The 23,996-nt window shown below is 44.2% G+C and overlaps 1 protein-coding gene across 1 annotated transcript; it reads left to right on the top strand.

Annotated features, from left to right (window-relative positions):
* Positions 1–2,343: 2,343 nt before the first annotated feature.
* On the top strand, positions 2,344–19,130 carry LOC104148467 (myosin heavy chain, skeletal muscle, adult). The gene is made up of 38 exons (XM_068914065.1): positions 2,344–2,550; positions 2,639–2,782; positions 2,876–3,032; positions 5,398–5,425; positions 5,524–5,635; positions 5,724–5,816; positions 5,947–6,010; positions 6,102–6,200; positions 6,308–6,411; positions 6,494–6,632; positions 7,212–7,330; positions 7,420–7,569; positions 8,251–8,421; positions 8,791–9,100; positions 9,254–9,321; positions 9,958–10,045; positions 10,140–10,257; positions 10,588–10,711; positions 10,798–10,934; positions 11,037–11,292; positions 11,929–12,171; positions 12,390–12,566; positions 12,647–12,792; positions 12,884–12,974; positions 13,067–13,456; positions 13,587–13,713; positions 13,897–14,015; positions 14,569–14,765; positions 15,147–15,330; positions 15,417–15,582; positions 15,754–15,878; positions 16,120–16,428; positions 16,528–16,731; positions 17,024–17,149; positions 17,244–17,414; positions 17,503–17,607; positions 17,747–17,842; positions 18,860–19,130. The coding sequence occupies exons 1-38, from the start codon at positions 2,344–2,346 to the stop codon at positions 19,010–19,012; spliced, it is 5,817 nt and encodes a 1,938-aa protein (XP_068770166.1). The 3' UTR covers positions 19,013–19,130.
* Positions 19,131–23,996: the final 4,866 nt, after the last annotated feature.

Here is a 23,996-nt window from a genome sequence, read left to right on the forward strand (position 1 = left end):
AAGTGGGAGACCTAAATTCCCTCCTCTATCTGAGGAGAGAAAATCCCCAGCTCTCACATCTTGGGAGAGGACCTCAGCCATCCCCTGCTCCCTCCAGGCCTTGCTCTTCTTGCATGTTCTTCTTAATCTTGTACTCTGAGCTGCCAAGGCCTTCCTGCCTCCATCCCCTTCAAGGCCAGCACCTGTAACCACCAGGCTACAAAACAAAACATAGCACCACCAGCACCCATGATGCCACAGCTGGAAAAGGGTGAGCCTGGCTCAGCCTTTCAGAGCAAATGCCTGTAGGCCCTACTCTGAGGAGCACCTTTGTGCTCTGGATCCCACTGGAAGGGAGGTGCCCTGTATCAGCACTCCCTCAGTGCTTGCTCCCCAGAGAGGCAGGACTTCAGATGCACCCTCGTGCTCACCATTTCCTGGTGATTGTTTGGTTCTGGGCTCTTCCCTGGGTAGGATCAAAGGTGTTTTCATCAGCCTCCTCATGTCTTGTGCAGGGACCCCAAGAGTGAGCTGTGGGCTTGGACTCCAGGCTGGGGTCCACATACCCAAAATGTGGGCACTGCAGTGCCAGAGCCCTCATCATTTTTCTAATTTTGTCCCTGTGTTAGTCACTGATCTCTTTTTATAACCAAAATGCCAATGACCAGGAGAAGCATGTTTTTAGATCTCACAAAATTTAAAGCAGATTGAGCAACGATTGTTACATGCTTCTTCTGGCTGAAGCCAGTAAATTAGGAATTTAATCTATTTTGCTCAACAGAAAACACTTTCTTTACAGATACAGAGACACTGTAATTTTTAGCTGTTAAAATCAGAAGACACCTTTTGATCTTCTCTTTTGATATCCTCTATAACAGATGCCAGAACAATTTGCAACTCCTCATTCATTATGAAGTACAAGTAGAATGTCTTCAGATATCTCACTTTTCTGGGAAATAAAACATCTTTACATGTCCACGTGCATCTATATTTATCTTAATACTGTGGAAATCACCTCAAGTGCTCTATGCATGAGCTATATTTCAAAACTGATATAATGCCTAGCGGCATACCCCTGCTTCTACACTTATGATGTATTTTGAACTACTGCATTGTAACATGCAGGAATCTTGGCTACAACATGTTTTTCTTCTTTTCAAGGAAAATACTTTGCTTGTAGTAGCAATAAACTATAGTTTTTGGCATAGGTATCTGCTAATTTTCAGGTATTTCTTTAAAAATCTTATAGCATCATGTGAAGAAGATAAATGTTATCTGCATTGTACAGTCTAAATTTTTACAACACTGTGTACCAAACAATCTGCCTTGGATGGATCAACAAGTCGGTGGGAAATATGTCAGCAGAATCCGTAAGTCCTCCATCCAAGTTCTCCAAGTGCTTCAACTGGTCAAGATTCCCTCCTTAATTCTCTTGTCAAATTATTTATAGTAGATATAGCCACATAGCTGGTAAGATATAAAAAAATCTAATTATATCTAGTCAAATAAAATGACAATTATGTCTTTAGGTAAGTTTGCCAAACAATGCTTTGCCAAAGAAGGTTGGCCAAAAATGCTTTGACCGAAGAAAGAGGAAGAATCCAGAGCATCTGCATACCAGACTCTATAAAATCTCCTTGGGACTACTTTGCCCTGCCCTCACTGAAAGCTTGAAGGTAAGTGTATGCGTTCTCCAGGACTGCAGAGACAGGACAATATATCTTTATTTTGCATATCTTAATGCATTCTGGTTGCTTCTGATAAACATTCCGAGGGTGGTTTGCTTCTGTCAGCTGGAATTTTCAATCTGCTTTCCAAGGCATCTTTATAATTTCAATTTATAATTTCTCTCTTGAAGACTGTGCAAAACAAGAAGAAAATTACCATTGCTCATACAAATTATCATTGCTCATGATGTAGCTGTATATACTATAAAGGTAAATAAAGTCAGTTTCCAATGAACACGGGCAAGGAAGGGATGTCTTGGAAATTCATCACTGGGTAAATAAGGACGAGAACAGAGAGTGATTTGCTGAGGGTTTAGTTCTTCAGTGTATCAAAAGCAAAAAAAAAAATTGGCCAGGATCCCACCAGTATGATAATATTGTAAAATCGTAATCAGTATTAAAAAATCTACTCAAGGTTACAAGATTAAATTCTAAGTGAGATATAGATATTTAAGATTTCAAATCAAAACTAACTTCCAAAAGATGTTATTGAAAATGTAATATTAATTTAAATATTAGAAAGATAGAAACTGTAAGATATTTCCTCACTAGCACAGAAAACTACTGTCTAATTGGTGGTAAATGTGTTCTTTCCTCCTAGAGTCCTCTGCTGACGTGCTTTCAGTAAAGCGCAGACATGGCCTCTTCAGACTCTGAGATGGCCGTCTTTGGGGAAGCGGCTCCTTACCTCCGAAAGTCAGAAAAGGAGAGAATCGAGGCCCAGAACAAACCCTTCGATGCCAAGTCATCGGTCTTTGTGGCTCATCCTAAGGAATCCTTTGTGAAAGGGACAATCCAGAGCAGGGAAGGAGGAAAGGTCACTGTCAAGACCGATGCAGGAGAAGTGAGTAAAACACAAGGCTTCAGAGCAGCATTTAACTCCCGCTCTGAGCTCTTAGCTGACATGCATGGACCTCTCTCTTCCTTGGCAGACTCTGACCGTGAAGGAAGATCAAGTCTTCTCCATGAACCCTCCTAAGTATGACAAAATTGAGGACATGGCCATGATGACCCACCTCCATGAACCCGCTGTGCTGTATAACCTCAAAGAGCGTTATGCAGCCTGGATGATCTACGTAAGTACCAGCAGCAGTCCTCTTGCAGCTAGCTAGGAAGAACTGCCACGTTAAGCTGAATGGATGCCAACTTGCTGTCTCCCTTCCTCACAGACCTACTCGGGTCTCTTCTGTGTCACTGTCAACCCCTACAAGTGGCTGCCGGTGTACAACCCAGAGGTGGTGTTGGCCTACCGAGGCAAAAAGCGCCAGGAGGCTCCTCCCCACATCTTCTCCATCTCTGACAATGCCTATCAGTTTATGTTAACTGGTGAGTTGCTTGGTTTCCTTCAAATGGAATTGCAGCGAGTAGCACAAGGAAAATCTTTTCTTTTCTTCTAGAAGTATGTTGTAATTTTTTTGAGAATTGGGAGGTGTGTATCTATCATGTATGTAAGCTGAGGGAGTAGGAATGTTTGCATTTAAATGAGATGAATGTCAGAGAAAGAATGCTGGGAATGTAGTAGGAGGAAGTCTAGAAATTCAGCCGTGTAATTCCAGGGTAAGAAGTATGAAAGAAAGCAGAATAAGCAATACTGCAGGAGTATGGGTGCTCTATCTTAACAAAAAGCATAGAATCAAACATTAGTAACATAATATAACTTTCAAGAAGTAAGAAAGAGTCACTGTTTTGAAATTCTATATCCAAACAAGTGCACTACCAGAGCTTTTTTACTGCCCCAGACGATAACAAGTGATTGTCACAGATGAAGAAAGCTAAGGGAGCCTAAAAGGAAGAAAATACAATAAAAATGAAGGCTTTATATTCCTCCATGTTGGATAATGAGGCATGATGACAAAAACAATTTTTTTAATATATCTTTTATGAGGACTTCATGGATCAGCTGCAATATTCACTGAGGTATTTAGGAAAAATTTCCTTTCTGGAATCTGTTCTTATATGAGCATCATCAGAGTGTCTGTCTGTAACTGAAGTGCCTTTAGGAAGACAAGACAGAACACTAAAAGGAAAGTCAAAATCATCATGATCAGGTGGAATTCACCTATGAGTCCTAAGGACTCATGGTTGAAATTGCTGTAGTATTGATGGTAGTGTGCAGCTCCTTAAAACTGACTTGTTACAGGAGGATTAGAGAGAGAGTAACATGACTGCAATTTGTAAAAACATTTTACCATACATTTAGGGAACCCCTACCAATAATCCTGCCATTCATACTAGATAAATTAACAGGAGGTAAAATAAAGTGTACAATTACTAGACATATCAATGAATATGATATTTTGTGGAAAAGTTTAAATGTTTATTACACTGGGAAGTCATTCTTCATCAAACTACTGAAGTTCTTTCAAGGAGTTAGAGTGTAAATAGGCAACAGAAATCCAACTGTTACAGGATATTTGATTTCTAAAAGGCATTCAACAAAGTCTCTTATGAAAGGTTCTTAAAGAAAGTAAGCTGAGATAAAGGGGAAGACACTAACACAAATAAATGACACCACAGAAATCAAGAGTTTTCACAGTGGAATAATTTTTGATAGGACTTGTGTTATTTAATAGATTTGTAAATGAACTAGAAAAGTGAGATTTACTTTCTGAGAACAAAAGATTGCCAGAATAATTGGCCATGAAATGGGTATTATCTCTCAAGAATGAGATCTCAGGCTTACAATAAACAATTCTACATAAACATTGGTTGAATGTTCAGTAATGCAGAAGGAAACAAAAATGAATATTAGGAATTATTAGACGAAAAAGAATCAAAAGAGCAAAAGTACTATGATATCATATTCCATAAATCAGTGGAACATTGATATCTTCAGTAATGTAGGTATATCTAGCTTTCCCATGTTAAAAAAGGAGACAGTGGAACTGCAAAATTTTCACTGAACAACGTAACAATGTTCATAGGCAGGAAATAAATTCTATATGGAAAACAATTAAGCAGATTTTGAGGATGGAGAAGAGCAAACTTAGGGGAGACATGACAGGAATTTGGAAAATAAAGAGTGGTAGAGAAAGAATTGATAGACATCATTATTTCCCTCTGTCTTGTAGTAGAATAACTAGGAAGCACCAAAAGAAACCAGCAGTTGCAAAGTTTAAAAAAAAAAGCAAAGGAGGTCATTCATAGCATAAAACATACTTGAGTTTGGGAAATTCTTTGTCAAAGAAGATTATGTATCTTAAAGCCCTATACTAATCAATAAAGTACATGAATTCATGCAAAGTCCATCCCAAGGATAACATTTTTCATGAATTTCTTGAATTTTGGTAGGCCATTGGTCTGACCTGAAAAACCTCTAAACGTTAATTCACGGTACTTTACAATTTTCTGTTATTTCAATCATATTAAAACTAAAAAAAAGAATATTTGATTTTGGTTCTTTATCATGTACAGGAATAACAGTCTTGATTGAAAGAGTCTTCTCCGAAGAAGAAGTTAGTATAATTGAATTCATATCCATATCTGTATTACTCCATATCAGATTTCATTTATTACTGCTGCGAACTTCAAAGATTTCTAAGGAGGATTAAGTGACAAATTCCCAGGGCTTTTCACCAGGAATCAGATATCTACTGTCCCTGCACCTTAAGGAAGCTTAATTTCATGGTTTATTTCACTCACAGCTGCTGAACAGCACTAAGAAATGTCTTCTTATATCTGTCTTTCACAGATCGTGAGAATCAGTCAATCCTGATCACGTACGTACATTCCCTGATCGGGTTCCTGATGGGTTGCTCTGTGCCACGGAACCTGCTGCCTGACCATACGTTCTCTGCTTCTCTCTCTGGCTTCACAGCGGAGAATCCGGTGCAGGGAAGACTGTGAACACAAAGCGTGTCATCCAGTACTTTGCAACAATTGCAGCTAGTGGGGAGAAGAAGAAGGAGGAGCAGTCAGGCAAAATGCAGGTGAGGCAGAAGAGAGAGACTGAACCCTTGGCCTGCAATTGCCACATGGATTAAACACTGTAACTTAACAATACTTATCGTGTCGTAGGGCACCCTTGAGGACCAAATCATCAGTGCCAACCCCCTGCTGGAGGCCTTTGGAAATGCCAAGACTGTGAGGAATGACAACTCCTCACGCTTTGTAAGTCGTTGCTTTGGACAAAATCTCTCCCTCTCTTTACAAGCGTAATGATGGGCCTCGTGCTAGTCTCACCGAAGGAGACGGCAAAGGAATGCAGCTAGGCTGAAATGCTTCTTTCTTCCCTGAACAGGGCAAATTCATCAGAATCCACTTTGGGGCCACAGGGAAACTGGCTTCTGCTGACATTGAAACATGTAAGAGACCGTCCTTGACTCAGCACGTTCCTTTCCGTCTTCCTGTTCTGTGCACTGTCTTGTGCCTAACTCCTTCTCTCTTCCTTGCCAGATCTGCTGGAGAAGTCCAGAGTCACTTTCCAGCTCAAGGCAGAAAGAAGCTACCACATATTTTATCAGATCATGTCCAACAAGAAGCCAGAGCTAATTGGTAGGAAGGATCCCTAACTCTTTTTGGAGGAAGAGAGCTGAGCAACAGCTCACTCTCCTACCTAGCTGACAAAACTAAGCCTCTTTCCTACCTGTTCCGGCTTTCAGACATGCTCCTCATTACCACCAACCCATATGACTACCACTTTGTGAGTCAAGGTGAGGTCACTGTTCCCAGCATTGATGACCAGGAGGAGCTGATGGCTACAGATGTAAGTATTATAAAGGGAAAAGTTTTTATGAGTGTTCTTAAGGTTACTAGGCAATGTTTTTACTTTACTGTTTCTGTTGCAGAGTGCCATTGATATCCTGGGCTTCACTGCTGATGAGAAGACCGCCATTTACAAGCTGACGGGGGCTGTCATGCACTATGGGAACTTGAAGTTCAAGCAGAAACAACGAGAGGAGCAGGCAGAGCCAGATGGCACAGAAGGTTCTTGGAAATGACACCTTAATAAAGAACTGAGTTTGTGGAAGATAATCTTTTAGTCAGGATAAAATCCCTAGCTTACACAAGCAAAAACTAGGAAATGATTATTTTAGTCTCCATGAAACTGTGAATTGGATTATCTGATCCCTGGCCTCTTTTACTGACATGCCTTCATTTAGCTTTTTTGTGGGGCTAGTTCCATGGGGTTTTTTCCATTTAGTATACATAGAGTAATGATATGCCTCTTTTGGAAACACCCATTCCCCAAGCTTTCCCTCTGTGCATACACAGGCTGTAGAGTCAGCTATGGAAAGGTATATACTTCTCCTGTTGGCAATGCAGGTCATGCACTATTTAAATATAAGTTCTTTTTTTAGCGCTGGACTATGTCTCCAATTGGGAATCTTCATGTATTTTTCAAGAAACAGTTTTAAAAGAATTATTTCTATTAAATTACTGAGTTTATAAATTTCGTGAAAATATTCAAGGAAAGGTTTCTTACTGACACCTACTTTCAAAAACTACCAACATTACCTTTCACAACTTTCATGTCTCTCTCTCTCTCTCTCTGTCATCATTCAGTTGCTGACAAGGCTGCCTACCTGATGGGTCTGAACTCAGCCGACATGCTCAAAGCCATGTGTTACCCCCGAGTCAAGGTTGGAAATGAATTTGTGACCAAGGGTCAAACGGTGGAACAGGTAACTGGTGACTGGGAACACACGGTTAAAACCGCAGATTTTCTCTTTAGTTTGTGAAGTAATTTCTGTGTATTTTCCATTTGCTCTAGGTGCACAATGCAGTTGGTGCCCTGGCAAAAGCTGTCTATGAGAAGATGTTCTTGTGGATGGTCATTCGTATCAACCAGCAACTGGATACCAAACAACCCAGACAGTACTTCATTGGTGTCCTGGACATTGCTGGCTTTGAGATCTTTGATGTAAGGAACAAGAATTTCACAGTAGCTTCATGGAAGGGACAATGAGGGTTCAGAAAATTCCAATGCTTCTTTTTATGAAGAGTCAGAGACTTCCTAAATTCACTTGTATACCTTTTTCCCCTGAGCACAAAATACAATGATAAGAAGCTTCACTGTTGGACAGGTTGACCTCTTCAACAGTTAGAACCCAAAAAGCTTTTAGATGTATCACAACTTTCATACCAGAGCATGGAAATATCCAGAGCCAACATCTTAAGAGCAGAAAATTTTTTCAGTGGGGAACTGAGGCAGTTTTACTGCTACAGAATTCAGAGTGCAGTAATAAACTTGTTCTGCTAGGTGTGCTGATGTGATTTACCAAAAATTGTTTTAGAGTTAAGAGATTCGAAAGAGATAAGAGATAACTGTCATTAAAGGGAGAATGCTAACTAAAAGCTACATGTTACATTAATAAAAGAATAATAACAGAGAAGAAAAATCTCTAATCACACGGTATTAGAAGTCTTTTCTCTCTTCAGAATTCAAGTATAGTCCCACTAGAAAAATTCCAGGAAAACATGTAAGGAATGGATCACGTATATAGCTGGAGAGACTCATGAATATTTAGAGCATCACAGGCAAAAGTGTTATGGTCATTACTATGCCTTGAAACCTTTGCATCTTTTTTTTTACCTTTGGCAGTTCAATAGCTTTGAGCAGCTCTGCATCAACTTCACCAATGAGAAACTGCAACAGTTCTTCAACCACCACATGTTTGTGCTGGAGCAGGAGGAATACAAGAAGGAAGGAATTGAATGGACATTCATTGACTTTGGGATGGACCTGGCTGCTTGCATTGAACTCATTGAGAAGGTATCCTTTCTATTCAGGAGCACTTAAGTTGGAAATTCTGTAGTTGTTGAATGATACATGATAAACTCATCTATATTCGGATTAAAATGATAAACTTCAGTTATTGAAGTGTTCCGAACTATTGCAATTGGTAATGTTCCCAGCAATGATGAAAAGAATTTCCATGAGTTAAGATGAAACATCAAATTTGAGAAAAGATGAGTCCCAATTAATTTTCTTTCACTTATTGTCCAGAAGTGCAGAAAGCCAACATACTCTTCTGAGTTGTTTTGCAGTCTCCTGTCTTGACTGCAGCCGCTTTCACAAAAAGGGATGGATGATTTCTAATCTGGTTTGCCCTCTTGTCTATTGTCTTGTCTTTTCTTCCAGCCCATGGGCATCTTCTCCATCCTGGAAGAGGAGTGCATGTTCCCCAAGGCAACTGACACCTCTTTCAAGAACAAGCTCTATGACCAGCATCTGGGCAAGTCCAGCAACTTCCAGAAACCCAAGCCTACCAAAGGAAAGACTGAAGCTCATTTCTCCCTCATACACTATGCTGGCACAGTGGACTACAACATCACTGGCTGGCTTGAGAAGAACAAGGACCCCCTGAATGAAACTGTCATTGGGTTGTACCAGAAATCATCTGTGAAGACACTGGCCTTACTCTTTGCCACTTATGGTGGAGCAGATGCAGGTCAGCTCTGAGGAAATTGTACTTTCGGGGTGAACAATATCGAAGGGGCATAAAAACAGGGAAGAGTAAACATTTAAAGTGGTTTGCTGTTATGTAGTTTCCAATATGCAACATCAATATTTTAATATTGTTTCTCTGTTCTTCCATTTGCAGAGGGTGGTGGTAAAAAGGGTGGCAAGAAGAAGGGTTCTTCTTTCCAGACCGTCTCAGCTCTTTTCCGGGTAAGTACAGGTTTCATACCTTTGTCACTTTTAACTTGAATAAAGGGAATTTTAAATGTGAAATGTGTTGATATAATCTCTTGGAGTCCTATAGCCAGGAGATGAAGAAAATCATGTGCTTCAGCTCCACTTACTTTACATGTAACTGATGGATTAGTCTCTTCTTTTTCCATGATATTCTCCCATTATGCTGTCAAAACAGAAACTCCTACAAATGGGTGAGACTGTTGTCACACAGATCTTTTTTCATACACCTCTATTTTTAACCTAAAACTGATGTCGTACCAGATCAACTTCTTTCAGCTTCTATAGAATTTAGAATGATTCCCAAAACAACATTATGCTTTAAAAGTTATAAGTCTCAGAATACCAAATAAATTATAAACCCCAGATTTTGTAAAAAGGAAATTATGATGTCTCAGTAGTCAAATTATATACCTTTTTGATAGCAATGTCTGATATCCAAAGAAAGAACAGGACTAAGGTTTTTTTTTTTTTTTTTACCTTCAGATGACAATTTTACATTCTAGTTTAAGTCTCACATAAGATTAACTCTTTTATATGTATTACAATACGTAGCTGCAGGGATGCAGCACTTTCATAGGTTGATCTAAACTTTACCTCATGATCTCACAGGAGAATTTGAACAAGCTGATGACAAATCTGCGGAGCACTCACCCCCATTTTGTACGCTGCATCATCCCAAATGAAACAAAAACACCTGGTAAGGGGATAAAACTGGAGGAAAACTTGAGCCACAGGAGCTCTTCTCCAGAGTACCAAACAATGGGGTAGTCATTAATGGTGTTGCTTGTTAGGTGCCATGGAACATGAGCTGGTGCTGCACCAGCTGCGGTGCAATGGTGTGCTGGAAGGGATCAGAATTTGCAGGAAAGGATTCCCCAGCAGAGTCCTCTATGCCGACTTCAAACAGAGGTAAGAGCACTCCACCATTTGCCCATTCTGCCTAAGCTGAACAGCCTGAGCATCCTAGCACACTGGGAACATTATATTTTAAACTGGTACTGAGCAGTAACATAAAAATGTTTTCACTATCATTTCATGATGATATAATATTGCTGAGGATCAAGATTACTATGGATTCTGATTTAACAGTATGGAAAATTTCTACACACTGCCCTGAAAGAATGGTCTGTTCCCAGGCATGTGATTGCTTCAGTCAGACAGTCTGAGAAGGTGGTGGGCTTCAGACACAGCGGTGGTCGGGGTGATGGGGATTTATTCATGTTCTGTTTTCTCCTACAGGTACAGGGTGCTAAATGCAAGTGCTATCCCAGAGGGACAGTTCATAGATAGCAAGAAGGCTTCAGAGAAGCTCCTTGGGTCCATTGATGTGGATCACACCCAGTACAGATTTGGTCATACTAAGGTAGAAACAACTTCTGAGTTCAAAAACTCTGGCCCTGTGTTTGGCAGTATCTGAGACTGATGTGCTACAATGTTCCCTTTCTCAAGGTGTTCTTCAAAGCTGGGCTAATAGGTCTTCTGGAGGAGATGAGAGATGAGAAGCTAGCAGAGATTATGACCATGACACAGGCCAGGTGCAGGGGCTTCCTGATGAGAGTGGAGTACCGGAGAATGGTGGAGAGGAGGTACACATTTCTCACCTTTAATTTTTTCTCATGGTACTTGTCTAATTGAGTCTCAATTCATCATGCTCAAGGTATGTAACAGGCATATGAATTGTATTTCAGGGATTCCATCTTCTGCATCCAGTACAATGTTCGTGCATTCATGAACGTCAAGCACTGGCCCTGGATGAAACTGTTCTTCAAAATCAAGCCCTTGCTGAAGAGCGCAGAATCAGAGAAGGAGATGGCCAACATGAAACAAGAATTTGAGAAAACCAAGGAAGAGCTTGCAAAGTCTGAGGCAAAGAGGAAGGAACTGGAGGAGAAAATGGTCACCTTGCTGCAGGAGAAAAATGACCTGCAGCTCCAAGTGCAGGCTGTGAGTATCGCCGTTTATTTGTCCATGGGAACAGGAGTTTGCATGGTCACATTATTCTCTGGCAAGCACAGACTTAAAAACAAAACTCCGTTTTGTCTGAGGACAACACACTTATGTAACTCTTTGAAAAGGGAAGAACTCTCCAGTACCTGCTGTGATTTTATGGGAGAAATAAATTCTTCTTCCTCCAAGAAATTATTAAATACCACCAGATGCAGCATGACTTAAGAAACTAAAGCTAAGCTACATTGTTTGCAAAGGGAAAAGACGCTAAGGCTTCTTTAAGGATAAATACACAGTTTCAGTGACCATTCTTATGGGGTGCACATGAATGTGAAGTATCTCAAAGAAGGTTAAAGACTTTTTGAGCATATTTTAAGAATTAAAAAAAAAAGGATAGTCTGATTTTATTCTTATTTTTGACAATAATGCAGACAAAACAGATCAGAGAAGAATACTCTAGAATGTTCTTTTCAGTTGAGAGGCGATATAAAGCTCCACAGAAAAAGAATGAGCCATTTGGTCAGTTGTTTGCACGGAAGGTCCATTTCAGCCTTCATTCTCACACATGCCTACTTAGCGACAGCTGAGAAACTTCAAACCTTATAACCCAAGAATATTTCTTTTCTCCTCCAGGAAGCAGATAGCTTGGCTGATGCTGAGGAAAGATGTGACCAACTCATCAAAACCAAAATCCAGCTGGAGGCCAAAATTAAGGAGGTGACTGAAAGGGCGGAGGACGAGGAAGAAATCAATGCGGAGCTGACAGCCAAGAAGAGGAAACTGGAGGACGAATGTTCAGAGCTGAAGAAAGATATCGACGACCTGGAGTTAACTCTGGCCAAAGTTGAGAAGGAAAAACATGCCACCGAGAACAAGGTACAGACATGGGGTTTAAAATTAAGGGCCAAGGGACAGATGTGTTTCCCACAGCTTGATACCCCTAGCACACTGCTAGCTTTGCAACATGCCAGCAGGAGAGGTGGGCACTGAAAAGGAAAACCAAGCTCTTGACTGAGCATTCTGAAGTGAAAAGGTGACTGCATCAGCAGTCATGTTATCTCTCCAGTTTTTGGACACTTGCTCATAATGTGCAGGTGAAAAACCTCACTGAGGAGATGGCAGCCCTGGATGAGAACATTGCCAAGCTGACAAAAGAGAAGAAAGCCCTCCAAGAGGCCCACCAGCAGACACTGGATGACCTGCAGGCAGAAGAGGACAAAGTCAATACGCTGACCAAAGCTAAAACCAAGCTGGAGCAGCAAGTGGATGATGTAAGCACACACACATCCAGTAAAAACAGTTATGGAGTTAGGCCTGGCTGGCAGAGCATTCACGGCCTTGTTCTGTTTAGCTCGAAGGGTCCCTGGAGCAAGAGAAGAAACTGCGCATGGACCTTGAGCGAGCCAAGAGGAAACTCGAGGGAGACCTGAAGCTGGCCCATGACACCATAATGGACTTGGAAAACGACAAGCAGCAGCTGGATGAGAAACTGAAGAAGTAAGTGTGGTTGTGGGGCACCTTTGCACTGTGCAGGTGCACGTATGCTTTCCGTTGGGCTCTAACAAACAAAGTTTTGCTTTGTGCAAAGGAAAGACTTTGAAATCAGCCAGATCCAGAGCAAGATCGAGGATGAGCAAGCCCTGGGCATGCAATCGCAGAAGAAGATCAAGGAGCTGCAGGCAAGTCTTTGTTCCAACCCTTCTCTCACAGGCCTCGACAGAGGCCAGGTAGGAGCAGGGCATGGGTGTGAACGGTGCCTAATGTTCCCCAGGCCCGTATTGAGGAACTGGAGGAGGAAATCGAGGCCGAGCGGACCTCTCGGGCCAAAGCAGAGAAGCATCGGGCTGACCTCTCCAGGGAGCTAGAGGAGATCAGTGAGCGCCTGGAAGAAGCAGGGGGGGCCACGGCAGCTCAGATCGAGATGAACAAGAAGCGTGAGGCAGAATTTCAGAAGATGCGCCGGGACCTTGAAGAGGCCACTCTGCAGCATGAAGCCACAGCCGCCGCCTTGCGGAAGAAGCATGCGGACAGCACAGCTGAGCTTGGGGAGCAGATAGACAACCTTCAGCGTGTCAAGCAGAAGCTGGAGAAGGAGAAGAGTGAGCTGAAGATGGAGATTGACGACTTGGCCAGTAACATGGAGTCTGTCTCCAAAGCCAAGGTATGGAATTGCAGATGTTCTTATGCTCTCAGGCACATGGTATGACATACAGGCTGCATCTACTAACCACATTCTCATACAAGACCTCAGTGTATCCAACTTTCTTCCCTTCCATGTATTTGATGCCTAGGCAAACCTGGAGAAGATGTGCCGCACCCTGGAAGACCAGCTAAGTGAGATTAAGACAAAGGAGGAGCAGAATCAGCGCATGATCAATGACCTCAATACACAAAGAGCTCGTCTGCAGACAGAAGCAGGTGAGACATTCCCATTCCTGATGTGCAATGGGAGAACCTGCAAGTCCTGACGACGCCACAGGGTTCGAAGTGATTAATGGTTTGCCTTCTCTTCCACTCCAACACAGACAGGTTTACAGGCACAAATTGTCATACTATTGCTAGTATAATAGCATTCTTCCCTGTTTGTTTTACACTTCCTAGGTGAATATTCACGCCAGGTGGAGGAAAAAGATGCATTGATTTCTCAGCTGTCTAGAGGCAAGCAGGGATTTACTCAACAGATTGAGGAACTGAAGAGACATCTAGAGGAAGAAACAAAGGTGAGGATGTTTACAATATAATCCTTTCCCTTGGGGCAGGATCCTGCTTTTCACAAGGCATTGCAAACTTACATGCAGCTGGAGGACTTTGCATACTACATTTTTTATTATAAAATTAAGAATCATTAAATATTCTTTATCCAAACCCATGTATTAGTGGAGGAAGCAGCAGCTATGTATAATCCATACTCATGCCCATGATTGGGAAGGAAACATACCAATTTCTACTCTAGAGGAAGTTATGTACAACACTTTGATGCAATTTGGGATGCTGTATAATATAGGATTTAGACACAATTTTAGACTTTTATCAGAAGATTTAGAATATTTATAGAACACTTATAAAAGCAACAGATTCATTCCCACCTTTCACTAACACAAGCTGATTCCCTAGAACACATTTAGGAAGGATCCATCAGCTCCCAGCTTTACCCTTCTCTGTGAGAATTTACCCATCCCTTCCCCTAGGGCAATATTCAGCTGCCTGACAATTTCACTGTCAAGAAGCATCTCAAAATATGTATTGAAGTTACCAATCCTAATGTCCCCACAGGCCAAGAATGCCCTGGCCCACGCCTTGCAGTCTGCACGCCATGACTGTGACTTGCTCCGGGAACAATATGAAGAGGAGCAGGAAGCCAAGGGTGAGCTGCAGCGTGCCTTGTCCAAGGCCAACAGTGAAGTGGCCCAGTGGAGAACCAAATACGAAACGGATGCTATTCAGCGCACGGAGGAACTGGAGGAGGCCAAGTATGTGGGAACTGGGATGTGGAGCAGCTGGAGGGGACTGAGACTGTCAAGGCAAACACGAAGGAGTCGCTGAGACTGGATTAGGGTATAAGTGGGTAAAAGCAGCAATATACACTTTAGGGTACAGTAGCGAGAGAGAGTATGCTATGGGGCAAGCATGGCTTGGAAAAGCAAATGTACCCATTCATGTTTAAAAGGCTAACACAGGCCAAATACTCAGTAGGAGCTAGGACACAGAACAGATAGATTGATTGGGCAGCATGCAATCTTGGAACAGAATAACTGTTGTGAAAAGCACTGGGGTCAAAGACCGCAAAGTGGCCAAATGCCCATGAGCTTCCCTATAACCCCTAACCTGGAGCTCTGCTTATCACCTCCCAGGAAGAAGCTGGCACAACGTCTACAAGATGCAGAGGAACACGTTGAGGCCGTGAACGCCAAATGCGCTTCCCTGGAAAAGACAAAGCAGCGGCTGCAGAATGAAGTGGAGGACCTGATGATCGACGTGGAAAGAGCAAACGCTGCTTGCGCAGCTCTGGACAAGAAGCAGAAGAACTTTGACAAGGTAACCTGGGCTCCCGCCCTGTGGTCTGGGGACGGGGCATCCCCTCATGACTGCCACGTCCATACTCAGGCCCTGTTGCTCTTCAGATCCTGGCAGAGTGGAAGCAGAAGTATGAGGAAACGCAGGCTGAGCTGGAAGCCTCCCAGAAGGAGTCGCGCTCCCTCAGCACGGAGCTGTTTAAGATGAAGAATGCCTATGAGGAGTCCTTGGACCACCTGGAAACGCTGAAGCGTGAGAACAAGAACTTGCAGCGTAAGTCCCGGGCGCTCTGCTCCTGACTGGGCTTTCCCACAAGCCTGTCTGTCCACCACCCCACATGGGTCCCTGCCCGCAGTGCTGCGAGGGTGCGAGTCACCGTGGGGCGGCAGGGCCTTTCCCCTCCTGCTCAATGCCTGACCCTGCCATTTGTCTCTGTCCCTACAGAGGAGATTGCTGACCTCACGGAGCAGATTGCAGAGGGAGGAAAGGCCATTCATGAGCTGGAGAAAGTGAAGAAGCAGGTTGAGCAGGAGAAATCTGAAATCCAGGCTGCTCTGGAGGAAGCTGAGGTACACGGCCGTAATCACTGGTTTCCAGTCCGGAAATCCTGAGAGACAGTGTGAAAAATAATAGCTTGAGGTTGTAAGGCATATGGTATTGCTTTCTCCCTGTTAAGTTTGAAGCTGCAGCCTCAGTTTCCACATAATAGAGAAAAAAATAGCCCTGATTTGTGGCATAAGAGGTTGTTTCAGAAAGATCAACATTAGGAAATACACTTTTATTAATAGTGTGCTTTTTGTTCTTTTTCAGGCCTCCCTGGAACATGAAGAAGGGAAGATCCTGCGCCTCCAGCTGGAGCTGAACCAGGTGAAGTCTGAGATTGACCGCAAGATAGCAGAAAAAGATGAGGAAATCGACCAGCTGAAGAGAAACCACCTCAGAATTGTGGAGTCCATGCAGAGCACCTTGGATGCAGAGATCAGGAGCAGGAATGAAGCCCTGAGGCTGAAGAAGAAGATGGAGGGAGACCTGAATGAAATGGAGATCCAGCTGAGCCACGCCAACCGCGTGGCGGCAGAGGCCCAAAAGAACCTGAGAAACACACAGGCAGTGCTCAAGGTCCGTTAAGCAGAGATAGAAACAAGTGAATGGCTTAGCTCATTTCTTCAGTGCCAAGAATACTATGCCTGCTGATAATTTCTGCTGCCTCATTTACAGGATACCCAGATACACTTGGACGACGCTCTCAGGACGCAGGAGGACCTGAAGGAGCAGGTGGCCATGGTGGAGCGCAGAGCAAACCTGCTGCAGGCTGAAATTGAGGAGCTACGGGCAGCCCTGGAGCAGACGGAGCGGTCGAGGAAGGTGGCGGAGCAGGAGCTGCTGGATGCAACGGAACGTGTGCAGCTCCTTCATACCCAGGTAAGGGCTTGGTGTGGAAACCAGTTGTGCAGACACTTAACGCAGCAGAGGGCTGCTTATGTGTCAGAGGATAGGTCATGACAATCGTCTAGGGTGGCCTCTATACCACTGTCCACAGGGAAGGCATGCTCACAGCCCACTGCTTGATTTGCCACTGATGTTTTGTCAACAACCATTTAAAAAAGAATTCCAGCTTCTGAATAGGAAATCGGAAAAGAAAAGACTCGGTTCTGACTGTAGGTTGGGTATTTCAGGCCTAGGAATTCAAACCATGCAATTTCTGTTTGCACAGAACACCAGCTTGATCAACACCAAGAAGAAGCTGGAAACGGACATTTCCCAAATTCAGAGTGAAATGGAGGAGACGATCCAGGAAGCCCGCAATGCTGAAGAGAAGGCCAAGAAGGCCATCACAGATGTGAGCTGGGGGCCTCCTTTCATTGCTGGTGGTGGATGGATTCTGCCCCAACATGTCCCCTGTCCCAAACCGGCTCTGCTCCTTCACTCTCCAGGCAGCCATGATGGCAGAAGAGCTGAAGAAGGAGCAGGACACCAGCGCCCACCTGGAGAGGATGAAGAAGAACCTGGACCAGACGGTGAAGGACCTGCAGCACCGCCTGGATGAGGCTGAGCAGCTGGCGCTGAAAGGAGGCAAGAAGCAAATCCAGAAGCTGGAGGCCAGGGTGCGTATAGGGCAGGTATTTGTGCATCAGGGAGCACGTTCCATGGGGCACCACCGGGCAGGCTGCAAGGATGGGCTTCTCATTGCAGGTGCGGGAGCTGGAAGGGGAGGTGGATGCCGAGCAGAAGCGCAGCGCTGAAGCCGTGAAGGGTGTGCGCAAATACGAGAGGAGGGTGAAGGAGCTGACCTACCAGGTAAGGCAGGAGGTCTCTTTGTGCTGACACAACCTTCTCCCAAGAAGCCAAAACGTTTTAATGTGATTCCCATGGGGAAATGTTATTTTTGTTGTGGGGAAACCAATGCACTCTCTTTCCTGCTTACAAACTGCTCTAGTCTGAGGAAGACCGGAAGAATATTCTCAGGCTGCAGGACCTGGTGGACAAGCTGCAAATGAAAGTGAAATCCTACAAGAGACAGTCTGAAGAGGCTGTAAGTGTTGCCCAGAGTGGTGGCAAGAGTCACTTTCCAAGGGGGGGTAGCATGCTCATTGAGGAGATGATTATGAGAAACGTGGGAACTGCCATTGGTCCACAAGGGACGGCTTTAGCGTCTTTGACAGGCTGATAAATCACCCTGGTGCTTGGGTACCAAACAAGACAGAGAAAAAGAGAGCAAAGGCAAGACCAAGTGCAGATAAAAATTTTTAGGTATACAAGATCTGTGTAGTTTGCAAGAAGCAGTCCTTAGTTAATAATACAACAAGTACAACACATCTATTAGTTTTTAAAAGAACTTTCATCAAAAATTTCATCAAAAAGTCTTGAATTTCATCAAAAAATCATGAATTTCACATAGGTATCTCTAGGAAAGATTCCTGGGCACTCCCAAGACACACTGTGCAGCACTGCGTTTAGATTTGTGTGTGGAGACCTTGCCTTCTTCTGGGCATTGTGCAGTCAGGGATGAACTGAGGGAAGTCCTACAGCCTCTGGTGTTAGGAATCTCTGAGCGTGGCATCTTTGCTGCAGAGTCCAGTACAGACAAGGGTTGCTGCACTCTGCTGAGGGGACAATTTGTGAGATCTCACGGACTCGCCATCTCTTACAAATTCCTAACCTTGCCTCAGGGACTTAGAAGGCCCGAGGGACTTACCTGATAACTAGTTACACGTTTAGTAGCCAGACTAACAAATCTTCTTTTCAGTTAAAGCACCACCCGGACTATTTCCGTCTCAGCTTCCAGAGAGCAGAAGGGTGATAAAAATTGCAGGGTTAATCCCGTTCTGTGTTCAGACCCTGTTTGGCTTGGTCTAGAAGGGAATCTTCTAAACAAGGGAGACTGAGGAGGTCTGTGTGAAGCTTATGGGAAAGCAGTGGTGTGTAGGGGATGGAGGGTCTAAGGCTTCCCCTTCCTCCACCCAGGGAACAGCCCCTCAAGTCCCATCGGCAGGAGGACTGGAAACCCCTGCCCTGGGCTCTTCACCACCACCTCCCTCTCCCCCTACAGGAGGAGCTGTCCAATGTCAACCTCTCCAAATTCCGCAAGATCCAGCACGAGCTGGAAGAAGCCGAGGAGCGGGCTGACATTGCAGAGTCGCAGGTCAACAAGCTCCGAGCCAAGAGCCGGGAGTTTCACAGGAAGATAGAAGAGGAAGAGTGAGGATGTCATGGGGCAGCAAAGTGATGAGGGTCGTGCACAAAATGTGAAACCCCCCCCGTCACTTCCTTCTGTAACTAGTCTTTGTAACCGCCCCTGTGCCTAGAGAATAAAGACCATAGATTCCTTTGCATACACACCCTGAGTAACTACTACTTTTTTACTCTGTCTTTTTTTTTTCCCTCCCTATTTAGCTCTTAGATCTTATTAGGTGTTGGACATTGCTGAGTGATTAACTTTAATTGTGTTCATTAGCGCTCTGCTGTGTTGTACATATTTCTATTTCCCAGGTAAATCAGGTAAAATCATGCTTAATCATGTTTTAGGTGAATGTATTTGTCCTAATGCACTTTCCTCGGTATTGGGAAGGTTATGTAAGAGATCCAGTTTAGAGCAGACTCAGCACTGTTGTAGTATTTCCATGGTGCTGCACAATCATTCAATCTTTCTTACCGTCGACTGGCTCCTACTCCTTTCTGCTACAGCTTATGGTTCCAGCACTGCACATAGGTGCTGTTCCCTTCATGAGGCTGTGAATGTTTTGGGGTGGAGGGGGAGGGAAAGTGGGGTATTGGCAAATACTTTTTACTTCATTCAGACTGTGTTATGAACAGAAGGGCTGTCCAGCTGTGAATTCTCATGTGCTCTATTAGCTGTCTCAGCTGAAGCATTCTGACATATTACACTTTGTCTCTAGTCTGGGTAAAAGACACACAGACAGCATCAAGGTATGTTAAAACTCAGACATGCACAGAGACATCTGCCTTAGCTGATATTTTCATAGCATGAACAGCTCTACACTTCCAGGTAACTTCTGTCCCTTATTTTTAGGAAGACCACACAACCTTGGTGGATTTTCTCAGAAATCACAAGGACTGAAGGAGCAGTGGGTGAGAGCAGTGTTCAGAGTGAACCAGATACAGGTCAGAAACCGTGGAGTGAAGAGCAGCTGGCACCAAAGGGAAGCAAGAATTTGGAAGTGGAGGCCAGGGTATGTGTTGACATTGAATGTTTTTAACAGTGTACCTCTTTCCACTTCTGCTGTGCAAATGGTGTCTGAAGCAGGAGCTGATTCCTGCACTAAGCACTGGGCCTTAGCATGGCACCAAGGATGGGAGTGGCAATGGTATGGCGGGCTGGGGGGACATAGGCCCTGATCTGCCGAACTGAGAGTTACTTTAAATTCCAGCCCATCTTATACACAAACCTTTCTATTTTTGCTTGGGAATGCTTTAAAAATACAAACTTGCTCAATAGCAACCACTGCTACAACATTGTCCCAGACTAAAGTGCTCACGGCCAGTCACTCCCACTCTGATCAGAAAGAGAGGCATGCTTCCATCTAGCATCTGTCTACATCACTTTGTGCTGCAGTGCTATGCTTTGGCTCATTTCACGGAGACAGGAGGTGCTTTTGCAAAAATGAGCCAGGGTCTAATGAGATCTTGAAAAGTCCAAGCAAGCCAATATGAAATGAAATGCAGACAATGGTCTGCCAGAGCTCGGGGCTCTGTGGTGCCTCCCATTAGGACAATGAGCACATTTTCCTATTGGCAAGTCACAGGGTAACAAGGAGAAATTTGAGGCAGCGGGAACTAGAAACCCAAGTTTCTTCCATGCCAGATGCATGCCTGAACTGCTGACACAGCCCCACTCCTGCCTCCATTCTAGTTCTTCAGAGAGCCAGACACCTTCCTAGGACAGGGACCAGGCACACAGCAGCACACAGTGACAGTGAAGTCCAAGCTACCAATATTATGTCCCTCTTTATCAGCCCAGGAGTCAGAGAGAAAAGCCAAGCCTGTCTACAGCTGTAGGTGGGACCTCTCTGCTCAGCAAAGGAACATATCACCTAACCTCCCTTTTTAGGAGTCAGTTGCCTCCTGCTGCTAATGCTATATTTCTCACCCACTTCTTTCCCTGTTCTTATCCAGAAGCCCACCAGCCTGTTCCCCCACTCAGCTGCTCTGTAATAGGAGCCCTCTAGCTGCTTCAGTGGGTGATGAAGAGGGCTTTTGGAAGGTCACTCCTCAGCTAGGACCTACTGCTCAGCAGTGATCTCAGGACCCACTGACATTAGCTGAGAGCATAAGGGGAGACTGCGTAACTGTGCAACTCTGACGCTCATTCAAGCACAGCCCATCCCGAAATCACAGGTCTGTCCTACCTGCCTCTCTGCTTACCTGTCTGGTAAGCCAATTTAGCCCTTCTCCAGTGAGATGCTCAATCTTTTCCAGGCAGTGGGAAGCCATGCAAGAATGTCATCACTGGAAAGAGAGGACATGACCAATATGAATATCTGCTGTCCGTACTCCTTAAAGGAAAGATATATTCACTTGGCTTTTCCCCACTGTGAGGTCAGAAAAGAACTGAAGAAATTAGTATCTGAGTGGAGGAGCAGGATTAAGTGATAGCAAGGCCATCACAGTCTTTTCATGGATAGCTTGAAATAGGACATATCTTAACCAGATAACCCATAAACACCTATGTGAACTGGACATGTTATGCCAGGAATAGAGACAGCACGCCTCATACTTAGTTTCATGTGATTCAGTGCCCATCAGTAGAATAAACAAACATCTGAATGAGGAAAGTCTATCCTTACCTTCTCCAGGGTCCAGTGCCCAGCAGAAGGGCAAGGAAGAGGATTTTTCCTCCAAGGGATTAGCTTGCGCTAACATTCCTGGGAGCTCTCATTTTACACAGAGGACTGCAGAAATACTGCTGCAGTGGAAGCTGGGCATTCCCTGTCAGACTGCCCATCGGGGTCTAGTGACATCTCTCAGCATACCTTACAAGTATTTTCAGCAAAACTGACAACATCATTTGAAAGCTGCACATCTTACAGTGGATGTTTTCAAACATTAATGTCCTTTGTCTCTGCTCATACCGGGAATGATCGCTTCGGGTCTCTTCTCAGAGATCATTTCAATGGAAGTGCATTGTTATGGTGAATAAATGCAATCCTATCCTGTTAACTGAATGGAAGATTATGAAGGCTTTATTTGTTCACCTGAGAAGTGCCATACAACATCATCCATGAGAGTCATCATCCTATTAAACTTGTGGGTATGACTTCCACTGTGTGAAGCAAATTACAAAATGTGGAATCAAAGAAGCAAAATGTAGATGCTTTCATGTCACAGTGACATCCCACCTCCGCTGCAGATGCCATTTCAGCAACCAGTGTTCTCTGTCAAGTCTATTTGCTACATGTTTGTGCGAAGCTGTCTTCCATGACATAGTACTCACTGGTGATTCACAGGATACACTGATCCTTACAGGCATGCTCTGCTAATCCAGATAGCACAGATGATAACAACACAAGCTTTCTGCAAATCCCACGGGGAGTGCTCTTTGAAAGTTATGTACCTGAACCACAAACTCCATCCCATGTTTTGGGGATTCCTAGAAGAGTAATATGATCAGCTCCGTCTCACATCAGTGTTTTGGTTAACTGCTGAGAAAGGCTTTGTCTCCATCTGCCCTTTCACTGTTTCTAGGGGTGGCTCATTCTTTTACCTGGTGTATGTGAAGGGCTTGAATTTAACTGGATGTGTAACATCTGTGAAACAAGGGCTCCAGCAGGAATGGCGAGACAATCCCAGATTGGCTGGGAACAGGCACTGTTTGGTTCTGCATGCCTGCAAACATTAATCACTCAATGAAGGAAAAATCAGTTCTGTGAGAGAAAATGAATTCAAATCAATGCTGGGAAGCCCATAAGCCTGCTGGGAATGCCCATGTGAGTGACCACATGACCAGTTACTTCACTTTCCTTTGCAGGAGTTTTCTGCCCTTGAGAAGAGGTTGCCTTCAAGCTTTCATTACTATTATTGTTACTTTCCAAAAAGAAAAGATACAGTTTATGGTTATGAACAGTAATCGTGCTGAATGGGTAGCAAGACTAGGGGCAGGGTTTCTCCAGTGTTTGTTGCCGATTCTGTTCATTTTGTATTAGATTGAAATGTTTGACACTGAGCCTGGAATATTTTAATGGTGAACACTATCAGACCCAGGCAACACCACTCGGCCTGACTTACCCAGGTTTGTACCATTTTTGTGCATACAAGTCACCTGGCAGAGTGCAGCTCCCAGAGGCAGTGAACAGACACAGCAGTTTGCGCAGCAGTGTCTGGGAGCTGCTTACAACTTCTGAGAACCTTGCTGGAAGTTGTGGGGGCTTTCTGGGGACCCTCTGAAGAACTAGACAGTGCTTGCTGCAGACAAGGAAAGGAGAGCTAGGCAAGGATAGCCACATGAAGCCTTAACTTCTCCTGGGAAGCTCTAGCTAGGTGTAGCTGCTGCTGCTGAGCTCTGTTGGTTGCCCCTGATCAGAGGGAGCTGGGGCCTTTGTTCCAGCTGGCCCTTGGCTGGGGTGAGTCAAGCACCCTCTGAGTCAGTGTGAGGCAGATGCCTCTGTAAGAACCAGGCCTAGAGCAAATAGACACAGCAGTTTGTGCAGCAGTTCATGCAGCTGGGTGCAAGAAGGGCCCTTCATCTCCAGTCTTAATATTATATGCTTCCTCAGATATGGTTTTGACATGCTGAAGAGCACATTCCCCAGTAGCTGATGGAGTTGCTACATCAGCTGTGTCAGAGGCTTCCACCCAGATAGACCTTCTGACAGCAGATGTAGCTCTGCAGGTCTCAGGTTGCAGGAAGTGCCCGGCCCCTCTCTGTGAAGCTGGGGCTGACAGCCATTTCTTCTGTAGAAGATGTGCTGTTGTTGATGAGTTATGTTGCCAGGTCAAGGAGTTATAGGAGGAAGTAAGCAGACTGTGTAGCATGCATGAAGATGAGCAAGAGATAGACAGGATATTCTCGTAGACCCTACAGCTTCAGGAGTTTCAACTCCCCACAGCAGTGAAGATGCAGGCAGGCTCTGTGCCATGAAATAGTAAGTCATAAGCCTATAGAAGATGAAGGCTGGAAACTGGTCACTTCTTGTAGAAGGAGAAAGGCTCTTGCTCCTCCTGAAAACTTG

The sequence above is a fragment of the Struthio camelus genome, chromosome 19 (genome assembly GCF_040807025.1).
Source record: "Struthio camelus isolate bStrCam1 chromosome 19, bStrCam1.hap1, whole genome shotgun sequence".
NCBI classification, from domain to species: Eukaryota; Metazoa; Chordata; class Aves; order Struthioniformes; family Struthionidae; genus Struthio; species Struthio camelus.

Bases quoted from the DNA above. Each gene is read 5' to 3' on its own strand.
- LOC104148467 (XM_068914065.1), top strand. From the start codon at position 2,344: ATGGCCTCTTCAGACTCTGAGATGGCCGTCTTTGGGGAAGCGGCTCCT. The intron at 9,322-9,957 runs GTAAGTACAGGT...ATGATCTCACAG, and splicing joins CCGTCTCAGCTCTTTTCCGG to GAGAATTTGAACAAGCTGAT. The intron at 12,793-12,883 runs GTAAGTGTGGTT...CTTTGTGCAAAG, and splicing joins CTGGATGAGAAACTGAAGAA to GAAAGACTTTGAAATCAGCC.